This window comes from Numenius arquata, chromosome 2, assembly GCF_964106895.1.
Source record: "Numenius arquata chromosome 2, bNumArq3.hap1.1, whole genome shotgun sequence".
NCBI lineage: Eukaryota > Metazoa > Chordata > Aves > Charadriiformes > Scolopacidae > Numenius > Numenius arquata.
In genome coordinates this window covers 53202172-53221936 of record NC_133577.1, presented here as the reverse complement: position 1 = coordinate 53221936, position 19765 = coordinate 53202172, and the positions used below count along the sequence as shown (strand labels likewise).

The 19765-nt window shown below is 44.5% G+C and overlaps 1 protein-coding gene across 1 annotated transcript in view; it reads right to left on the bottom strand.

The window, feature by feature from the left end:
• The window catches only part of TTBK1 (tau tubulin kinase 1), a 97457-nt gene that overhangs the window by 55821 nt on the left and 21871 nt on the right, over window positions 1-19765 (bottom strand). The window contains exons 4-6 of the mRNA XM_074168396.1: window positions 13836-13909; window positions 6876-7016; window positions 5512-5616 (exon numbers count right to left, since the gene is read on the bottom strand). Of these exons, the coding sequence (XP_074024497.1) occupies window positions 5512-5616; window positions 6876-7016; window positions 13836-13909 (320 nt within the window). The remainder of the gene's footprint in view (window positions 1-5511; window positions 5617-6875; window positions 7017-13835; window positions 13910-19765) is intronic.

Genomic DNA, 19765 nt, shown 5'->3' with positions numbered 1-19765 from the left:
GGCAGAAGGTTGTATCTAGAGGAAATAATAGTTAAATCCCTAAAAAAGCTCGCTGCATCTTGTAATACCAAATTTGTTACAGAAGATCTTGGGATTCACCCCAAAATGGACTTTTTCACAGGAGGGAAAAAAAAAAAAAAAAAAGAGAAAACTAGACACGTTTCTCAGAAGAGTGCCCTCTACATCTGAAAGCACTTATTAACTAGAACTGAACCAATTCAGATACTCTCCATAAGCCATCTCTGCTTAAGGATATCTCCAAGCCCTCCATGACTGAGAAACACATGGCTTGAACTACTGCCCACTTCAAACCCACTTGGGTGGGAACCCTCGTGCTGATAACAAAGCATCGGCATAACCATATAAAAACCTATGCTTCCTTGCCACTAAAGTGATACAATAGCACAGATCCTGGGAAGATCCCATGGAGAAAAACGTATGTGGGGTGCGGAAGGTGCAGAACGTAAGCTCGAAAAACAAGAGGATTACCATAACCTGAAGAGAAACGGAAGAAGAGAGGCTGTGAGGTGTCCTGGGAGAGGATGATAGAAGCTCTCATGCATGCCTACCTGGGAAAGCAGCACAACTGGTGGCTCACCTCAATAGCCTGTCCAAAAAAACCTACACATGTGAAACAAACAGGAGGAGTTACTGGTCTATGTGCCGTTGCAAAACTATGATCTCACTGGGATTACAAAGACTTGGTGGGACAGCTCACATGGCCCAAGTGCTGCAATGAATGGAAAGAACTACTGGGAAGGCAAGGAGGTACCTTTGTGCAGGAGTGGCTTGAATGTATGAAGGTCTCCTTTCAGCAGGTGCTGAAACAGTCACTGCTGATGGGTAAGTGATCAGCACCAATTAACACAGGTAATGTAATGGTAAGCATCTGCCATTGACTGCTTGATCAAAAAGAAAAAGTAGATGAAGCTTTCTTTAGACAACTGAAGGAAAGCATTGCAGTTACATACCCTGGTACTCACAGGGGACTTGAATAACTCCTGCATCTGCCTGGAGAGGCAATACAGCAGGGTGAAGCAATCCAGGCATCTTCTGGTGAGCAGAACCAGAAAAACAAGAAATGAAGGTTCAGAGTCACAAAAAAAGGATGACACTGAATGGGAACACAGTTTCTTCTCTCCAGCATTAGGTCATTCACCCAAAGTTTGGAATTCTCAGGTTCAATAACCTCCTCTCCTACAGGTTCATGCATTCCCACCTGACAGCAGAGTACCACAAACATGGTGTATTTAAGCCACAGGCAGAACGGGAGCAGGTGTATTGTGATCTCTCTCATTGAAGCTTCACAACTTTGCATAAAATTAAGACATATTCCCTAGAAAAGGGGTCTCAGGAGCCTCACAGCCCTGAAGATGGTCCTGTTTACTGTGACTAAGTAATTTTTCCTCTCTCTGTTTCAGTAAATATGCAAGTATTGAGCATCAAAAGATGCTACTAAGGTTAATGGACCAGGAATACTTTGTGAATTATCACTTGACAAATGGGAAATCCCAGGTCAAACATACCCTGCTGAATACAGATCACAGACCTTATCCAGTATGTGCCACCTTTCAAACAGGAGAGAGTGGGGCTTGGAGGGGCAGGGAGGAGCAGTAAAGAAATGAGCATCTCCTTCAGCAGTTTTTTCAAATTCCCTGTCTTTTCCTTCATTTCCCTGTCCTCACAAGTGTTTGAAAACAAAACCTTCTGGAAATATTACATTTTTTTTGCACTGGCAGTCTGTCCTGTTTATCGTAATAGCCAGAGTCCCTCCTGCTAGCCAGGATGTTGACTCTGATCCAAATGACAGAAATACTGATGGTAGCCAAAGAAGCAGCCTTCAGCCAGGCCCTAAGCAGTTCTCAACACACAATGGACACCAAATGGCTACACGACTGATGCACATCTGCTCTACCTGTCCAAAGGTGTGACTACCAAAGACTGACTTCTACAACCCTCAGTATCAAGTAATGAGACTGTCAAGAACAGCTGAGTCCCCCAGATTGCTAACGGAGGGAAAATTGTTGCTGATGCTTCCTTACACACTTGCTGGCTCCAACCATCTTGTGTCTTTATACTGCAATGTGAGTTCCTACAGACTATAGGAGACTCCAGAACCCAGGAGATTTTGCAACATCTGGCAAGGGCCAAGTAGTAAAAGGGTGAGACCGTTCCCATGAAAGCAAATCTGTGCAACAACAGCTTTTCCCCAAAGAGTAGTACTTGTGCTCATATTAGCATCCCACATAAGGTAGCTCAGGTTTGTTTTCCTAGAAGCACAGAATAAATTCAGATTCAGAATAAATTTGGATCCAGTTAAGCCAAGTGGCCCACAACTTTACAAATGTCAAGCAATCAAGTTGAACTGTCAAGTAGCTACCCTCTGTAAAAACATACAAACCAAATACACAGTACTCATCAGAAGCTTAGCAGAGTAACAGCTCCCCAGGTAAAAGCTACTGTGGTGGCCCTTGAAAGAAGGTCTGGAAAGCCAGAGTTGTAACAGCTGAGGATGGAGGAAATAATGCTCGATGAAGATCATGGACAGTAGAAATCATCCCACTTCAAAGCTTTAATCAACCTTTAGAAAATCCGAATGAGACCTTTTAACAACAGCCTATGCTACCTGCCTACTAAGGAGCTCCTTGCCTTTTCACATTAAAAACATTCATACTGTTTGGCATCAGTGAATTGCACATAAAAAAAATAAATACACAAAATCAGCGCAAACACAGGTTTCTGGAGGATTTGCTCCACAGAATCACTGGCTTTTCTATTTTGAAAACACCTTTGATTTTGAAAAAGAGAAAAGTGACCAAAAATAAGAAGGCAAAAGGTAAGTTAAAAAAAAACCAAAACAAAGCCACAGCATCCTAAAGGCCAGGCCCATTATCTGTCTTACTAGCAAGTCATTCAGAGTCTTTCTGAAAAGCTGATAAGCAAGATTGAGGTTATGAATTTCAGAGGACAGGAAAAAAGCAAACACTTTTTATGGTATTATTCATAAACTATGACAATGGTTGTGAAACTGCAGGAAACTGCACAGAACCTACTTGAGCAGAAAACATCTGTTAATAAATGAATACTACTAAAAGCAAAATTCAGACACACTTCCAGAAAAAGAGAAAGCAAGCTCCTTCCCCTACCTATCTTTTGTATTGTACCTCAGAACCAAATCACGAAAAAAACTAGGCTCAGGATGATCATGTTATAAATCTGGGAATTGTATTCTTCATGGATAAAGGTACTGAAAGAGAATGGAGAAAGAAGAATCTACCTTACTGGCTTGAAACAATCTCGTTGGGGAAATAAAAGATAAAGTTCGTAATTAAATGAAGAAAAAAACCTACACAAAATCTCATTTCACTTGTCTTCATACCGTCCTTCACCTCCATCCTAATGCTTCCACCTCCTTCCTAATGCTCAGTGGATTATTTGGGCAGCAACCACAACATGCTTCTCCAAGTAAATGTCCCAGTCCTGTAAGCGGGACTCAACAATGGTATCAGGCAGCTGGGACACAAAAGGATCAAACAGCCCAGTGACTATAACATAATGTTAAAAGGGACTGAAGTAAATATTTATGTAATTTTTATTTTATCATTTTTGTCAAAAAGCCTCAGCACCTAAAGTGTGGCACGGGAGAATAGGTACATTAGGTATATGAGACTTTGCCCCTATGATTTTCCCACATCCCAAACAAACTGAGACTTTTTACCACTCTCAGCAGAACATACTCCCACCCCTCAGGTGATCCCTGTGTCCTTTTGTCAGGCAAAGATTATGTGCCATTAGTCCTTCTACAAGGCCCACCTGTGGCAAGCAACCAACCAACCAACCATCAGAATGAGCACATTGAAAACCGACCTTCTGAGAGTCTTGTGTCCTTACAAAGCCCCACCTCACCCACACCAACCCTAGCATGACACAGCTTGTGACACAGCTGAAGAATCTTTTCCTCTGAAAAACGTCAAGGTTGAATGTAGTGCTGTTTGCAAAACCAGGTCCTGGGAATACTCCCTAACAATGTAGCAAAATAAAAGCAAAGGTCCCTTCCAACCACTAAGATTCTGTGATTCTGTGATTCTGTAATTTTAAATTAGTGAGAGAAAGGGAGGAAAGAGAGGATCCAAAAGAAGAGACATCTGGAAAAAATAGTTTCTTTAATTGTAAAGAAAGAATAGTGTTCAAACAATGGTATTTGAAATACAGACATAAAACAGTTCGTTTCACTGAAGCAATGAAGAAATTTTGCAGAAAACCAAATGCCAATTTCAATCCATAATGAGCTTGAATTTTGACTGCAGAAAGAGGAAAGAAGTGGGGCTGCGTTTTGAAAAGGGCAGTCTGGAGAACGGTTATCCCCAAACTAAGCAGCTTTGACAAGGAAGACCAGTAGCACACCATAGTGTGTTTCTTTTTAAGACTAAGATGCAGACACAACCTGTGGAGCTGCTCCCATCTACAGCTAAATAGAAGAGGCTTGCAATGTCCAACTGAAAATACTTGTAAAAAAAAAAAAAAGAAGAAAAAATAGAAGAAAAATCCTCCAGCTGTGTTCATCTGCTAAAGACACAAAACCTGCTCTCTGATCTTTACTTTCTTCCCACTCCCCAGCTATATCCTGCACTACAGAGTCTCTGAATTTAGCTCTCACATTGTCAAGATGTTCTGGAACAACAATTATCTTGCAGATGGAGAAGATGTGCAGACCAAAAGGTGTAAGCCTAGGATGATAAACAGAGAGATTGTCTGAGCCCTTCCTGCTTGCCCTGTGTTCTGAAATTGATCTAGGAATGCTCTGACTGATACCTAGAGCATCTGAAGCTTAACACATCCTTATGAGTGACCCCAGATAACACAGTGCTGGTAAAAGGACTGAAGATAACACACAAGTCACGTCGCGCAAGTTAAGCCCCCTGCCCTTACCTCCCCCTGCAGCAGGCACGCTGAAATACTCTTGCTAAAAAATCCGGACAGGGGGCAATATACACAAAACCAAAGCCAGGCAAGGGTGAGAACAGCGTTACAAGTTGCAGTTCACAGTAAGCTCAGCCTCTGAGATCAGGTCAGCCTCTAACTTCAAGCTTTTTTTTTTTTTCATAAAAAGCTTTAAAAACGCACCAACCTAGTTCCCCAGATCACAGAGAACTGAACTAGGCCAATACTCTGGGACTACAGAAGTTACATGGCCAGCATCGGGCTCACCCCTCTTTGCTCGGCCACAATGTACTCAGTAAGTATTCCAAGCCTGTGGAAAATATGATTATCCTAAAGGAAAAAAAAAAAAAAATACTAAAAAAGCCACACACCTTGTAAGACAAATGCAAGCATCCCTTCTTAGATTCCCAACTCAGCTGAAGTCACCTGCTGCTTCTCACCTTGCAGGAAACGCAGTCCAATATAATCACCAAGCATAACAACCACAAAACAAACAAAATCACAAAACCTTTCCATGCCTAAGCAGTTGCAAACCTCAAAAAAAAAAAACCAAACTTAAAATTTACTCACTGGCCGGACTTCACCAGTAGTGTTGGTATACTGACGGGCCAGACCAAAGTCTAACATGTAGCACTTCCTGTATGTTGAAGGTAAGCGGCCCATGGCAAAATTGGACTAGACAAAGAAAGAAAAAAATCAAATTAATACCAGCAACTTGGGTAAGAGTGGCCATTTCTTAACAGAACTTTGTCATATAGACCCACGTGCCTCTGGTGGAAACATATGAGAAGAATTTTAAGATACACCTTAAACATCATGATTAGAGAGAGAAGCACTGCAACGTTAAGCAGTTCACTTTGCAGATAAGAGACTGGAGTCTCAAAATAACTAAAATTCACATTAGCTTAGCTAAATTTCAGCTGCTATGAGGAAGAGCTACATTTAACACCACTAACTCTGCAGTGAGAGCTCCATCACTTGCATAACAGGCTGGAGTTATTGTAGGCAAATGCTTCTGTTCATGGTTCAGCTGCCAGCATGTGTTATTCTGCCCTAACTCCCATAATCTCCATCCACTGTATTGCATTACCTAAATTTATCTGAACGTTCAGACATCTAAAAAACAATGGATTTTGGTTCCTAGTAAATAAAATAAAACAAGCAAATGGAACAGCCCTTCTTTTAATCCCCATCTTAAATTATATCCTTTACCATAATGCATGGCTACTAAAGGATTTGTGGCCAGCCGCATTAGTGACTGATTTTCAGCTGAATCTGATCAGCCAAAACCAGCTGATTTTAAAAGCAGCACATGATTTTGCCAGAAGGAAGATGGTCTCAGGGATGGTTCAGATGTTCATCTAATGTTCAGATCAAGCAGTGAAGAACTACAGGAAAAAGACTGACTCCTACAGTGAGACTTTGAATTATTGTGCCTCACCCAGGCAGATGACTGTGTTTCCGACACTGGAAACTGTACTCCAATTTTTTTTTGCCAATTGCTCAGAAAAGTTTAAGAGGATTATTTAGCTAAGTCAAAACACGAAATAGCATGTATTCAAGCAATGGGTCATACAGTAAGATATACTCTCTGAACCCTTTTTATAGTAAAAATTGGTTGGACTCCAAATGGTTCAAAATTAGATGGCTTCATCAGATGATCTTGACTGGTACAAGTATGACTGACAGCTACTAACCCACCATGGAGTAGCCTCTGCCAATAAAAATTAGTTTACTCTGCCCTTAACGGAATGACAATACTATATTAATATTCCATACTTATAGAAAATAGCCAATGTGTCAGATAGAAGGATTGTGCAAGGAGGCCTAAATGTCTCCAATGAGATCTGCCCATATTCAGACTGTCTTTATTGGCTCAAGCAGAACAGGCAGACAAACAAACAGTCAAAAGAAAATTTTTCAAAACAACATACAGGCTTGATGTCACGATGCAGGAATCCCACAGAGTGAATGGCTTCTATTGATTCCAGAATTTGTTTGCCTAATCGCAGCGTTGTGCTCAGCGTGAAAGTCCCTCGAGGCTGACTCCTTCTAAGATCTGCAAGATTTCGGCCCTGAAACAATCAATAAAACATTTAAACCATGACATTAAAGCATAGCATTTCACAGCTGCAAATTCTAGCATGCATCCCCCCAAAAGCAGAAATGCTAATCGGACAGGTGCTAACCTTACGTCTGCTTTATTTCTTGTGTATGATTTTCCCGTACTTCCTTTTGGCTTTTAAGTGATGTATTTGCTGATAAGAAGATACCAGACCATTAGCTGGGAAAGGCAGCTGATGTGCTGTTTGGGAAAAAGGCACGGCACGGACAGCAGTGCCCCAGACTGCGTGGGCCCAGCATCTCCTTACTGTTAAAACCGGACTATATAGAAGCTGATTTAAGAACAACCTTTGACTGTTCTCTAAGCCATCTAAAGCTTAAAGCAGTACAGATATGATAAGCGGGTCATGAAGCCACTATATATTACAGCTCATAGAAGCAGTTTCATTAGAAACTCCCTAGCACACAACCGTCTGGCTCAAGCTCAAGTCAGCATTGTTGTGGCAACGCCACGATGGGGAAAGCTGTTGATCAAGAGAATCACCCCCAAAAATCAGGAGAGGAGGACTTTTCCACTGACTTAAAAAATACTTATTTAAAAAAAACTGGTAATTTACCTCATTAATTAAATTTGTAGGACAAAAATGTCTACCAGCTGTACATGAAAATAAAGACAATTTAGGGAAAAAAAAAGGACAGACTAAACACCAGAAGAATCACAGTATTCTTTGATCTCTATCATCTCAGTTTTGTCTATACCTCTTTATTTTTGTAAAGAGAAAGGTGTTAAAATGAGTGTATTCTATGGCAGTGTACCCCTCTAATCCACAGAACTAATGCATTTATCAACTGATCAAAAACATTATGAGTAAGTCCACTATTTCAGAGATCATGCATCAAGACCAAAAGTTACAGGGACATGCTAATTATCACTATACTGTAGAATCTCGTGATTCTGCTTCTGAAAAGACATACATGCTTGTAATACAAGTCCAGATGTATTCAAACAAAAGGCACAACAGAAGATACAGAAAAGATTCCAAACACTTCTAGTGAAATGCCATCTATTTATCCACCCATTTCCAGTTCTCAAGTTATCTACAGACATTAAGGGGCCAACTGCAACTGGCTCTTTTAGCGTATGACTGGTCTCTCAAGCTGGTTTGACCCATGTTTCAATCCAGGACAGCCAAGCCACCACAACCAGCCCAGGTTCGCTCCTGAGCATGAACAAAATAAGACTAAGCTACTTCTCTAGTGTTTATCTTTTTTAATTTCTGTGACAGCTTATTAGAGGCATCAGGGATATCCTGAAAGATCCGTGTTACTGAATTGACAGCAGATCTTTCTTTCCACTGTAAAGTGGTTCCTTAGACACCAACTCTCTTATTCAATAGTAATAAGGAGAGGAAGATTTTTTTTCAGAGCTGCACACTGGTATGTGCCATAATTTTCCCCAGCTGGTTTGGAAGATGGTTTAAGACATCTGCTCTCCAGAAAAAACCCAAGGCACGTGAATATCCAATACGGCCCCCAGGAAAAGACAGAAAATGGCCATTATTTTCCATATGAACACCATAAAGCTGGCCAAGAAACAGAGCAGATGCAATGAGTTGCAAAGCTTCGAGTGGAGACTTCAGTCCCAGTGACTGAAGAGAAAGGGAGAACCGCAGTACACAGCAGTCAGAGGGACACATGAGAAACCATGTCTCAGCAGACCTTGAAGCTGAAGGAGAATTTTAGCTTGAAGAGTGATGGTGGGGCTGGCCTGAGCAGTAAAGACTGAAGCAAAGAAGGCATTCGGCAACTCCGCCTTCTCTGCATCCTCTGTCACCATGGCACCATTCAACAGTGGGCCCACATTTTCTCTAGTTTTCCTTTTGCCTTCAATATACTTGAAAAAACCCTTCTTGTTGACTTTGACATCCCTTGCCAATTTTAATTCCAAGGAGGCCTTGGCTTTCCTCATTTCATCCCTGCATACTCTAATGGCATTCTTGTAATCTTCCCAAGTGGTCAGTCCCTTCTTCCACTCAGTGTAAACCTCCTTCTTCCACTTGAGTAGTTTTCAGAAGCTCTTTGCTCAACCACACAGGTCTCCTGCTTCCCTTGCCTGATTTCTTGCTCTTAGGGATGCACCAATCCTGAGCTTGGAAAAAGGAATGTTTGAATATTGACTGGCTCTCCTGAGCCCCCCTACCTTCCAGAGCCCTATCCCATGGGATTTCTCCTAGCAGTGTCTTGAAGAGGTCTAAGTTAGCCTTCCTGAAATCCAAGGTTTCAGTCCTACTTCTTGTTTTGCATGTACTGCCCACGATCCTGAACTCTATCTTTCCATGGTCACTGCAACCAAGGTTGCCCCCAACCTTAATGTCCTCCACCAGTCCCTCTTTGTTTGTCAGTACTAGGTTCAGTAGTGCTTCTCTCCTTGTTAGCTCCTCCACCAGCTGAGTTAAGAAGTTATCATCAATACACTGGAGGAACCTCCTGGACTGTAGATGCCTGGCTGTGTAGCCTTTCCAGCAGATATCAGGGTGGTTGAAATCCCCCACGAGAACCAAGGCCTGCAATTGTGAGGCTACTTTGAGCAGATTGTAAAAGGCCTCATCAACTTCCCCATCCTGATCAGGTGGCCTGTAATAAACAACAGCCCACAACAGTGTCCTTCATATTGGCCTGCCCCTTAATCCTCACGCACAAGCTCTCAACTCTCTCTTCATCTGACCCCAGGGAGGGCTTTAGGGACATCTCCTCACTCTCTATCCGTTCGTTAACATAGAGGGCAACACCTCCACCCCTCCTTCCTCACCTGTCCCTTCTGAACAGCTTGTAGCCATTGATAGCCACACTCCAGTCATAGGATTCAACCCACCAGGTTTCAGTGATAGCCACTATATCATATCTTTCCAGCAGCACGGTAGCTTCCAACTTCTCCTGTTTGTTGCTCATGCTGTGTGCATTCGTGTAGAGGCACTCCAGCTTGGTTGTGGTCATGATCTGGGGTGTACGCTTTTTTGACTGAGGAGGCATCTGTAATGTAGATTGCCCATCATCTACATCCTCACTCGACTGGCTTTCCTCAACCAGAACCTCTTACCTGTTCTTCAGAGGTACAGGACGGGGCGAGGTGGGCAAGGGGAGAGTTCTGCTGCCCTGACCATGAACCTGCCTCCGTTCACTCTTATCATTTAGGCTTCTACCTTTAGCCTGACTGGGGCTGGATACAGGGGCTCCTAGTCCCTGGCTGCTTTCCTCTCTAGTACACCTCAACCTTTCAACTTCCCCCCTCAGCTCTGCCACCAGGCCGAGCAGATCATTCACTTGTTCACATCTCACACAGCAGGGCTCGTAGCCGCCACTCACTACCACTAAAAGATCCTGGCGCTCCCTGCAGCCTGTGACCTGGACAGCCGCATGCTTCTGTGGGAGCTCTGTCTGTGTTCCCACATCCATTCTGGTTGAGGATGAGAGCATGACCTTCCTCCGGGTGGAGATCATTGGCTAAGCTCTTTCTGAGGGGGCAATGCCAGCAGCAGGACTCACCCACCGAGCTGACAGAGCTTCAGTTGCTCCCTACATGCCCTTTCCCTGCACCTTGTGGCGGTGCTCCTAGGTGGCCCTCTGGGTTACTCCCAGTCACTGCGCTCCTGAAAAGCCCCTTTTATGGGGGGAGGAGGATGGGAGCGGTCCCGGCGCGGTTACGCCTCATTTAAACCTACCGCCGGGGGTGCTGGCCCCGCCCAGGCCGCCTCAGCAGCCCGCCCTCAAGCTGCCGGCTCCCGCTACAGGCCAGCCCGGCTCTGCCCGGCTTCAAAAACCTCTCAAAAAGAGCTCCTCGCCGACCCTTTTTTGCCTCGATTCCCTTTCCCCAGTGCGGGCTTTCCGCACCCGGAGGCTTGTCCCCTCAGCGAATGACCGTTAGAGCGGTTACGCCTCGTTTAAAGCTGCCGCCGGGGGTGCTGGGCCCGGCCGGGCCCCCTCAGCAGCCCGCCCTCAAGCTGCCGGCTCCCGCCGCAGACAGGCCGCTCTACCCGGCTTCAAAAAGCCCTCAAAAAGAGCTCATCGCCGACCCTTTTTGCCGCGATTCCCTTCCCCCAGTGCAGACTTAAAAAGTCGTCATTTGCAAACAGTGAAATGATTTTTAGCTCTGCCTGCTCTACGAGTTCAGCTATGTAGTCCAGAACAGGCTAGAAAGTAAGAGGTTCTGCGCAGAGACGTTTTTTTTCCATGGTGTAGTCGTCTTCATCAGGCTTGTTAAGGACAGGATTGGTGGGGTTAGAAGCCTTGTTCTTCCATTGGAATAGGCTGCCCAGGGAGGTGGTTGAGTCACCATCCCTGGATGTGTTTAAGAGTCATTTAGATGTGGTGTTGGGGGATATGGTGTAGGGGAGAACTTTGTAGAGTAGGGTAGATGGTTGGACTCGATGATCCCAAGGGTCTCTTCCAACCTAGACGATTCTATGACTCTGTGAGCTCCAGATTAGAATCATAGAATCATCTAGGTTGGGAGGGATCTTTAGGATATTCTAGTCCAACCATCAACCTAACTATAATAAAAAAACAAAAGAAAACCATACAGAACCCCCCTCACCGCCCCCCCCCCCCCCCCCCCCCATTACTAAACCATGTGTCTAAGCACCATGTCAACCCGTCTTTTGAAAACCTCCAGGGATGGTGCCTCAACCACTTCCCTGGGCAGCCCCTTCCAATGCTTAATAAGCCTTTCAGTGTAAAAATTCTTCCTAATATCCAATCTGAACCTCCCCTGGAGCAACTTGAGGCCATTTCCTCTTGTCCCATCGCCTGTTCCTTGGGAGAAGAGACCGACCCCCCCCCGGCTACACCCTCCTTTCAGGGAGTTGTAGAGAGCGAGAAGGTGTCCCCTCAGCCCCCTTTGCTCCAGGCTGAACACCCCCAGCTCCCTCAGCCTCTCCTCATAAGGCTTACTATCCAGATTAACCCTTTCAAGAATCATACTCACACTCACACTGCAGCAGCAGCAATAACCAGGGTTGTTTAGAAAGCAAAAGGTTTTTTTTTTCTATCTGTAACAGCAGCTGGGATGCCAACGGTGCGTAAAAGGCAACACCAAGCACCAAGACATTAATGGCTTTATACATCTGCCTTGCAAAGTAAAACTACTACACTTCAAAAGACTCAGAAGTTTACTTTCAAGAAGTACCAAGGTCTGCTGGTGTCTATTTTACTTCATTCACTATTCACTAATTAGAAATAGCCTTCCAGGTTATGCAGTAGTTTTACTTCTCATTACTTCAGCAGATTCTGTCACCCAAATTCTACGTAAGAAACATGACATGGGCTGTAAGCTCTTCAGGGGAAGGGTAGGCTCGTATTGTATAATCATACAGTGCTTTGCACAGCAAAGCCCTGATCACACAAACTGCCAGAGAGACAGGACAAGCTTCCTGTCAACTCTTATGTGAGGCGCTGAAATGCGCCAGCTTCCAACTGGCAACTGTGTCACAGAATCACAGAGTGATATGGGGTTGGAAGGGACCTCTGGAGATCATCTAGTCCAAGCCCCCTGCCAAAGCAGGTCCACCCAGAGCACGTTGCACAGGAACGTGTCCAAGCAGGTTTTGAATGTCTCCAGAGAAGGAGACTCCACCACCTCCCTGGGCAGCCTCTTCCAGGGCTCTGCCACCCTCAAAGTCAAGAAGATCCTCCTCATGTTTAGGTGGAACTTCTTATATTCAAGTTTGTGCCCATTTCCTCTTGTCCTGTCCCTGGGCACCACTGAAAAAAGACCTGCCCCATCCTCTTGACACCCTTCCTTTAAGTATTTATAAGCATTGATCAGATCCCCCCTCAGCTGCCTTTTCTCTAGACTAAAAAGACCCACGTCCCTCAGTCCCTCCTTGTAAGAGAGGTGCTCCAGGCCCCTAAAGCAAATGTCAGAAGCAAGCACCTTTAGTTAGAAAGTATTGCCCTCGAGCCAGGGACAATCTCCCCCTCCTTAAAGGCCTTTCTTCCACGTGTTTTTGACTCAGCCATCTCTTCCCGCTTGCTCCCCTCCAGTTTATTCTCCTGCGACTGTATGCTCTAAAACAAAGCTGTTTTCGTGACAGTGCAACCATATTTGGGCTCCGAAGATCTAACCGTGTAAGTTTTCTTGGTGAAGTTCCATGCTGAACCATGCAGAGGTCCCTGCAGCTCCTGCTGTTACTGTGGCCTGTGTAGACACCCATGTAAGACTCCAGCTGGCTACCTCTGGTAGGAGTAGCTGGCTGCCTAGCAGTACAGCCACTGTGTGCCAGCTACCCTAGTATTTAACCGTGTTGACTTAACATCAGCAGTGCTCAAACAGGAGAAAACACTTTCACAGCAGAAGCCAAGGTACTGCTGAGCTTGGTAGAGACGGGGGAGCCACTCCTTTTCATAGAGAGCATTGTGCTGCTGGTGTGACACCACTGGCTCCCACCGCTCTCTGAGCCCTGGTACAAGACACGTATTTTGAATGCTGCATCACTGAGCTCAGCAGGAGATACTTCAAACAGCTGCCACTGCTGCAGGATATTGTGGGTAGCTCTTGCGAGCGTTCTGATTTGAGTGCTTTCTCAGAAAATTGACAGAGAGCCATCTTAGACAGAAAAGGAGAGCTATGAAATATCTCAGCGCATCTTGACAACTGGAGCTACCCCAAGGGATATCACAGCAACACCACCCCTTCTCACTGTCTCCCATTCCACCCACTTTCGATGTACAACAAAGTCTCTACATCAGTGTTTGGCCTTATTCTCTCACTGTAAATCCTTCGCTATGATGCCATCTCCATGGGAAAGGGGGGAGAGGAGAAGCACAAAACTCACCTGAAGCTGCATGACGACATAATTAAATTTTTCATTTCTTCCACAGCCAATAAATCTGCAAACATGATCCTTCCCTGAAAAGAAACAGAAACATACAGAATGGAAAATAAGATAACAACCCTGTGATGACAATTTTCATAAATACGGTTTCTGATCAAGGGCTTGTAACCGTAAGTGGCCTCAGGCAGGGAGTTTTGCAGGACAGACTGATTTTGTTTCTACTTCCCCATCTCATAGCTCATGAGAGTACTGACATTCAACAAGAGAACTCCTGTGAAATAGCTATGAGTGGAAATCAGTGTCAAGGATCCTTGAATTCTCAAACTGACACAGGTAGCGCAAGTGAGAGTGTGACAAACTGCAGTTTATACCACCACCATGTGCATGCAACACCACCACAGCCACCACCAGCCCTGAACTAAACTATGGGTAGCACACATGACCACGTGGTTTCACAGGTTCACTGGCAGAACGCTTAAGCTCATTAGAATCATAGAAAGGTTAGAGTTGGAAGGGACCTGAAAGATCATGGAGTTCCAACCCCCCTGCCATGGGCAGGGACACCTCCCACCAGACCAGGTTGCTCAAAGCCCCATCCGGCCTGGTCTTGAACACCTCCAGGGATGGGGCATCCACAGCTTCCCTGGGCAACCTGGGCCAGTGTCTCACCACCCTCACAGTAAAGAATTTCTTCCTAGTATCTCATCTAAATTTCCCCTCTTTCAGTTTAAAACTGTTACCCCTATTGCTCCACTCCCTGATCAAGAGTCCCTCTCCAACTTTCCCGTAGGCCCCCTTTAGGTACTGGAAGGCTGCTATAAGGTCTCCCCGGAGACTTCTCTTCTCCAGGCTGAACAACCCCAGCTCTCTCAGCCTGTCGTCACCGGGCTCCTCAGGGCTGGTCTCCATCCATTCTCCACCCAACCTGTATTTGTGCCTGGGATTGGCGTGTCTGAGGTTCAGGACCTTGCACTTGCCCTTGTTGAACTTCATGAGGTTTGCATGGTCCCACCTCTCAAGCCTGTCCAGGTCCCTCTGGACGGCATCCCTTCCCTCCAGCGTGTCAACTGCTCCACACAGCTTGGTGTCATGGGCAAACTTGCTGAGGGTGCACTCCATCCCACTGTCCATGTCCCCAACAAAGATGTTAAACAGCACCGGCCCCAGTACCAACCCCTGAGGAATGCTACTCATCACTGGTTTCCACTTGGACATCGAGCTACTGACCTCCACTCTTTGAGTGCAGCCATCCAGCCAATTCCTTATCCACCAAGTGGTCCATCCATGTCTCTCCAATTTAGAGACAAGGATGTCATGCTGCACAGTGTCAAATTACACCAACTTTACCCAGTAAACGCTGACTTTTACACACCATCACTACACTTGCTCTTAGCACTGCTTACCCCGAAACAGCTAAACTAATGCTACTTCAACATGGACAAACTCTGATTTTAACAGGCAGAAACATCTGGAAAAGAAAGATGCTTATGGAAAAACTCCATTGGAACACTGAATGGAACATTAGAGGAATTTCATAATAAAAGAAGGAAATAAACCTGGGTGATATCATGTTGAGTTCTGGCATGGTGTTACAAGCACAAACTACACCTATTCAGGCAAAATCAAAACCAACCAGCCACCCTGCAACACTCAGCTAGTCCTCTAGGTTTGTTCTCTGTGCTACAAAAGTGCTGCCACAACGTCTACATTCCATCAGGTGGCACCAGGCAGGATCCGTCTTAAAAAAATAAAAAAAAAAAAAAAGCAGAGAGAGAGTGGAGGCTGTGGTTTCAGATCCTGACCTGTAATGGATTTGTGATGGCAAGCTCTCTGTGTTAGCAAAAGGGGAAGTAAGATGCACGTGGTCCTCTAATAGCAGACTACTGATAACAGAGTAAAGGTCGATGCACAGGAGAACGGTGAACATTTGGTTCCTGGTGGGGTTTCTAAGTGGGAAAGAGGGTGACCAGCATTGCATAGCTTTGCCCTGTATTTCTTTGAAGCACTTGAGCAATGGTGATTTTAATTAGCTTTAAACCCAAAGCTTATTGTTTGATACCACCTACTTTTAAAATAAAAAAAAAAAAAAAGGAAAAACATTAACATATACAGTAATAAGTAACTGCACTGCCTGCAGCACCCTTGGGACCCCGCTATCGCTCTCATTGTGTGCACCATAGGCCTGGGGCATTAAAAACTGTTGGGGACAGCAAGATGTGACAGAATAGGAGCCTGGAGGGCAGCAGGAGACAAAAAAGCAGCTTTCTCACTGGAGAACCAGAGCTTTGATCAGAGCAATATGTATGGCTGTGGAATATGGAGCTCCATCCCAGGGCTCTCAGAGCATCAAGAGCCTGCCCTCCAGGATCCAGCAGCATCCCACAGCAGAACACCCACACTCTCTCTCCTACCAAAAGGAGATAAAGAGAGCTGCTGGCAACCAGAACTGGAGGGACAAGAGGCCTTGGCTACCCCTTACTCCCTTCGGAAGAACAGGCTTAAAACAAACCAACCAACCGACGAATCAATCCTAGTATCCACCTATACCTGGTTAGATAAGCAGGAAGGTTATGCGGCTGCAGATCCTTCATGTCTCTAGCACAGACTTAAAGACATTGTCCAGCTTCAGGACTGAGTGTGGAAGACCATGCTGAGCCCATCAAGGAATGTCACAGACCACCATATTTCAGGAAGAGATATTCAGAGATCAGGAATGTAACTCTCCTCAGTATACATCAGGGCAGCCAGCACACTCCTGCTTGATCCTTTTTCTCACAGACCAAGCCCGTGTCCTGTCTGTGCCCATGAGTACTGGGTGCCACTGGTTTCCAACTATCTGCAAATTCATTGCAAATTCAGTGTTGATTTTGACATACAGGGTTTTGGTTCTCTGAGGGAACTCCTTAAGACACTTTCTGGTTGTAGCACACGTCCTGGCGTGGGCATTACCAAGAAGGGACCGCCAGCAAGCCCCAGCTGTCCTACACGTCTTCCTGCCACGGGTCCCGACGCGGATGGCTCTGCTGCCTTCCAGTCGATGCAAAGGCAACCTCAAAGCCAGATTTGTGGCTGCTAGGTCAACATACCTGGATAACCTCAGAAAAAACAAGCTATGTTTCTTTAGGCGCTTATGATACTGGTGTGCTTCAGCAAACTGGGAGCCTCCAGAGGTCTCAGACAGGATGGACAGGCCAGCACAGGTCCATGCTCACCCTAGACCTGACTCCTTTAAATCCATACAGATTTGCACAGACCAGCCTGGCTTATTTGCAGACACACTGGGAGTCCCACTTTGCTTCGTTTTGCCTTTCGGAGCACCAGGAGATGGATACTGAGGTAACAGCCAAAACAATGACTGTTTCGACTGGCAGTGAGAGCTACTGCACGGTAAAAAGGGTAAATGACTCCAATTTTTGCTGGCTTTTATGTTTTAAATAATTGCAAAGCACTGATAAGCAGGACACCACGTGCTTTTTATTGCTGTCAGACTACAGACAAGAACATTAAAAACCAATCTGCTGACTGGGAGAACCTGGCCACCTAAATCAATCACTTAGTGAAACAAGAGTGGTAGTGTCCAATACACTTGATTGTGACTTAAAACACATCCCTGCTAATTCGGTACTGCCTTTTCTGATTTTGATTATATTCGTGAGACCTTTTTTTTTAATTTTATTTATTTAAATCAGCGTCTTCCATAACATTATTGTTTTCTGGATCAGAAAATTTTACAAAAAGAAAAACCATTTACATTTTTAATTTATTATCCCTGAGAATTGTGTGCACATTTAGGCTGACAATATGTTCCTGCTTACTATAATTTTTGAAAATGATGAACTGAATGCTGATGATTCTTGATGACCCACATCCCAGACTGATTTGATTTGATATTGAATCCTCCTTTCCAGCCTAAAATGGGCTCCGGCCTGATGTTTTGGTCTTAGGAACTTAGGCTCTCCCTGGAACAGCTCTCCCATGCACTATTCTGCAACACAAGCAACACCAGTAAAGGAAGAAGAAAGCGGGGGAGAGAAGACTGTTCCAATTCCTCCATGAAAGAAAAAGGAATATAACAGAGCGTAGAGAAAGCAGGCTACATTTAGAGGTGGTGTATGCACAGCCAGCTGGTCATATAAATGGGATAAATGCTTCCAGCATCAACCCCTCTGGGTTTTTGAGGCTTTTACTCATTTTTCAACTAAAGGAGGCACCAGCTTACAACCGTTTGCTGTCTCGGAGGAGTTCATGCCACGCTGAAGTAGCAGATGGAGGCTGACAGTCAGGCGTGACTGGGATTCCTGCAGATCAGTCCTGAGGCTGATCAGAATTATGAAGCCCACAAGAACAATCACGTTAATAACCTCCTGTGCGGCCAGGATGATGGCAGTGTCATACTTTCCTTTAAGGCAGAAGGAAAAAGCCCTCTTTCCTCACACGCGCCCTCCTCAAGCATGAAGATCATAGCAGAGAGAGCAGCACAGAAAAGCAAGAAAAGGTTAAAAAAAGTTATTCCAAGCCATAGTTAATACGGAGAGCCTCACAACCATTTTACTGCATTAACCACCAGATCACGCTTGCTCCTTTGCTAGACTGTTCCACTGAACAGCCACTCCGATATTACAGATCACAAGCCCATACTCTAGAAAATATGTCCTATATCCTTATTTGTTCATTACTAAAACAAAGCAGTTATCTTCCAACAAAGTAAAGGAACAGAGCAAGAGATTATAAAGAGTTTTGCCCTGTTAACTAACCAAGACAGGTTGGAGGAGTAAATCAGCCTGATGTTCATAAACACTGACCTGAGAAAAGTTTCAGAGAACACGTGCTTTATTTTGTTTCACATGCATCCATTTTTCCAAGCATTTAGTTAAGGCAATGTTTTAATGTTCATTCATGGAAGAATATTCTTTCTACCACTGCCTTTAAACTAAAATGAACTAAATGAAGTTACTGAAATGGTCTTCACCGTTCTTGTTCTGAAGGAACTTAAAAATTACAGTCAATAACCATGTCCTCATGTCTAAAAATAACTTCAAGTATCTGGAAAACCGGCCCTAGGACAGATACTCATCATCGTGTAGAGATACGATTAAAACCCCCATGTTAATACTTAAAAACTTTCATCACATGAAAAACTTTCATTACACAGCACTTAAAAAATTAAATGATGATCCTTTTGTGAGTGTATTGTTCCACACAGATCAATTTCAAACTGCTGCAAACCAATATTCATTCCAATCTTCTATTTGTTTAAGTTCTTAAATACTCCCAATGTATTTTCAATACAGGAATGAAACTAATCAAATAAATAGTAGGAAAGAAATATGTGACATTATTGTTGCAATTTGAAATGTCTTTTTTTTTTTTTTGGTAACAGACTCCGTATTTCCTGCATTTTCACCTGCAGAAAACAAATAACCACTCTTCTCCCCAAAGAAGTTCAAGAAGTTAATCTTTTAAATTCATGTTAGAATTATTTTGTGATTCATCTCTGTAGATGAGCTGTCTTGTTGCTAACAGTCCACCCAAAACGCTGAAGAAACTTCTACCGCACAGATTATCATAAATCTCATTACAATTGCTGTTACTCTTACATTTCCTCTGCAGTTCAAGACCAACACTGACATAACAGCACGAGTCCGGCAGCGGACACCAGGATGGTTGTGGGAAAAGGAGAACGTGATGCTCACAGAAAGTGTCAGAGAAACGGGGAAACGGGTTTGTTCAGCCTCAGGAAGGCGGCAGAGGGGGATCTAACTGCTGGCTGGAGCCACCTAACAGAGCAGCGCCCAGAAGATGGAGCCTGACTTTCCTCAGAGACACATAGGGAGGCGTTGGACATGAGCTGCAACACGGGAAATTCCCACTTGGTGTCATTTCTTTTTCACCACGAGGGTGGTCAAACCCTGGAACACTCCCCCCAGAGA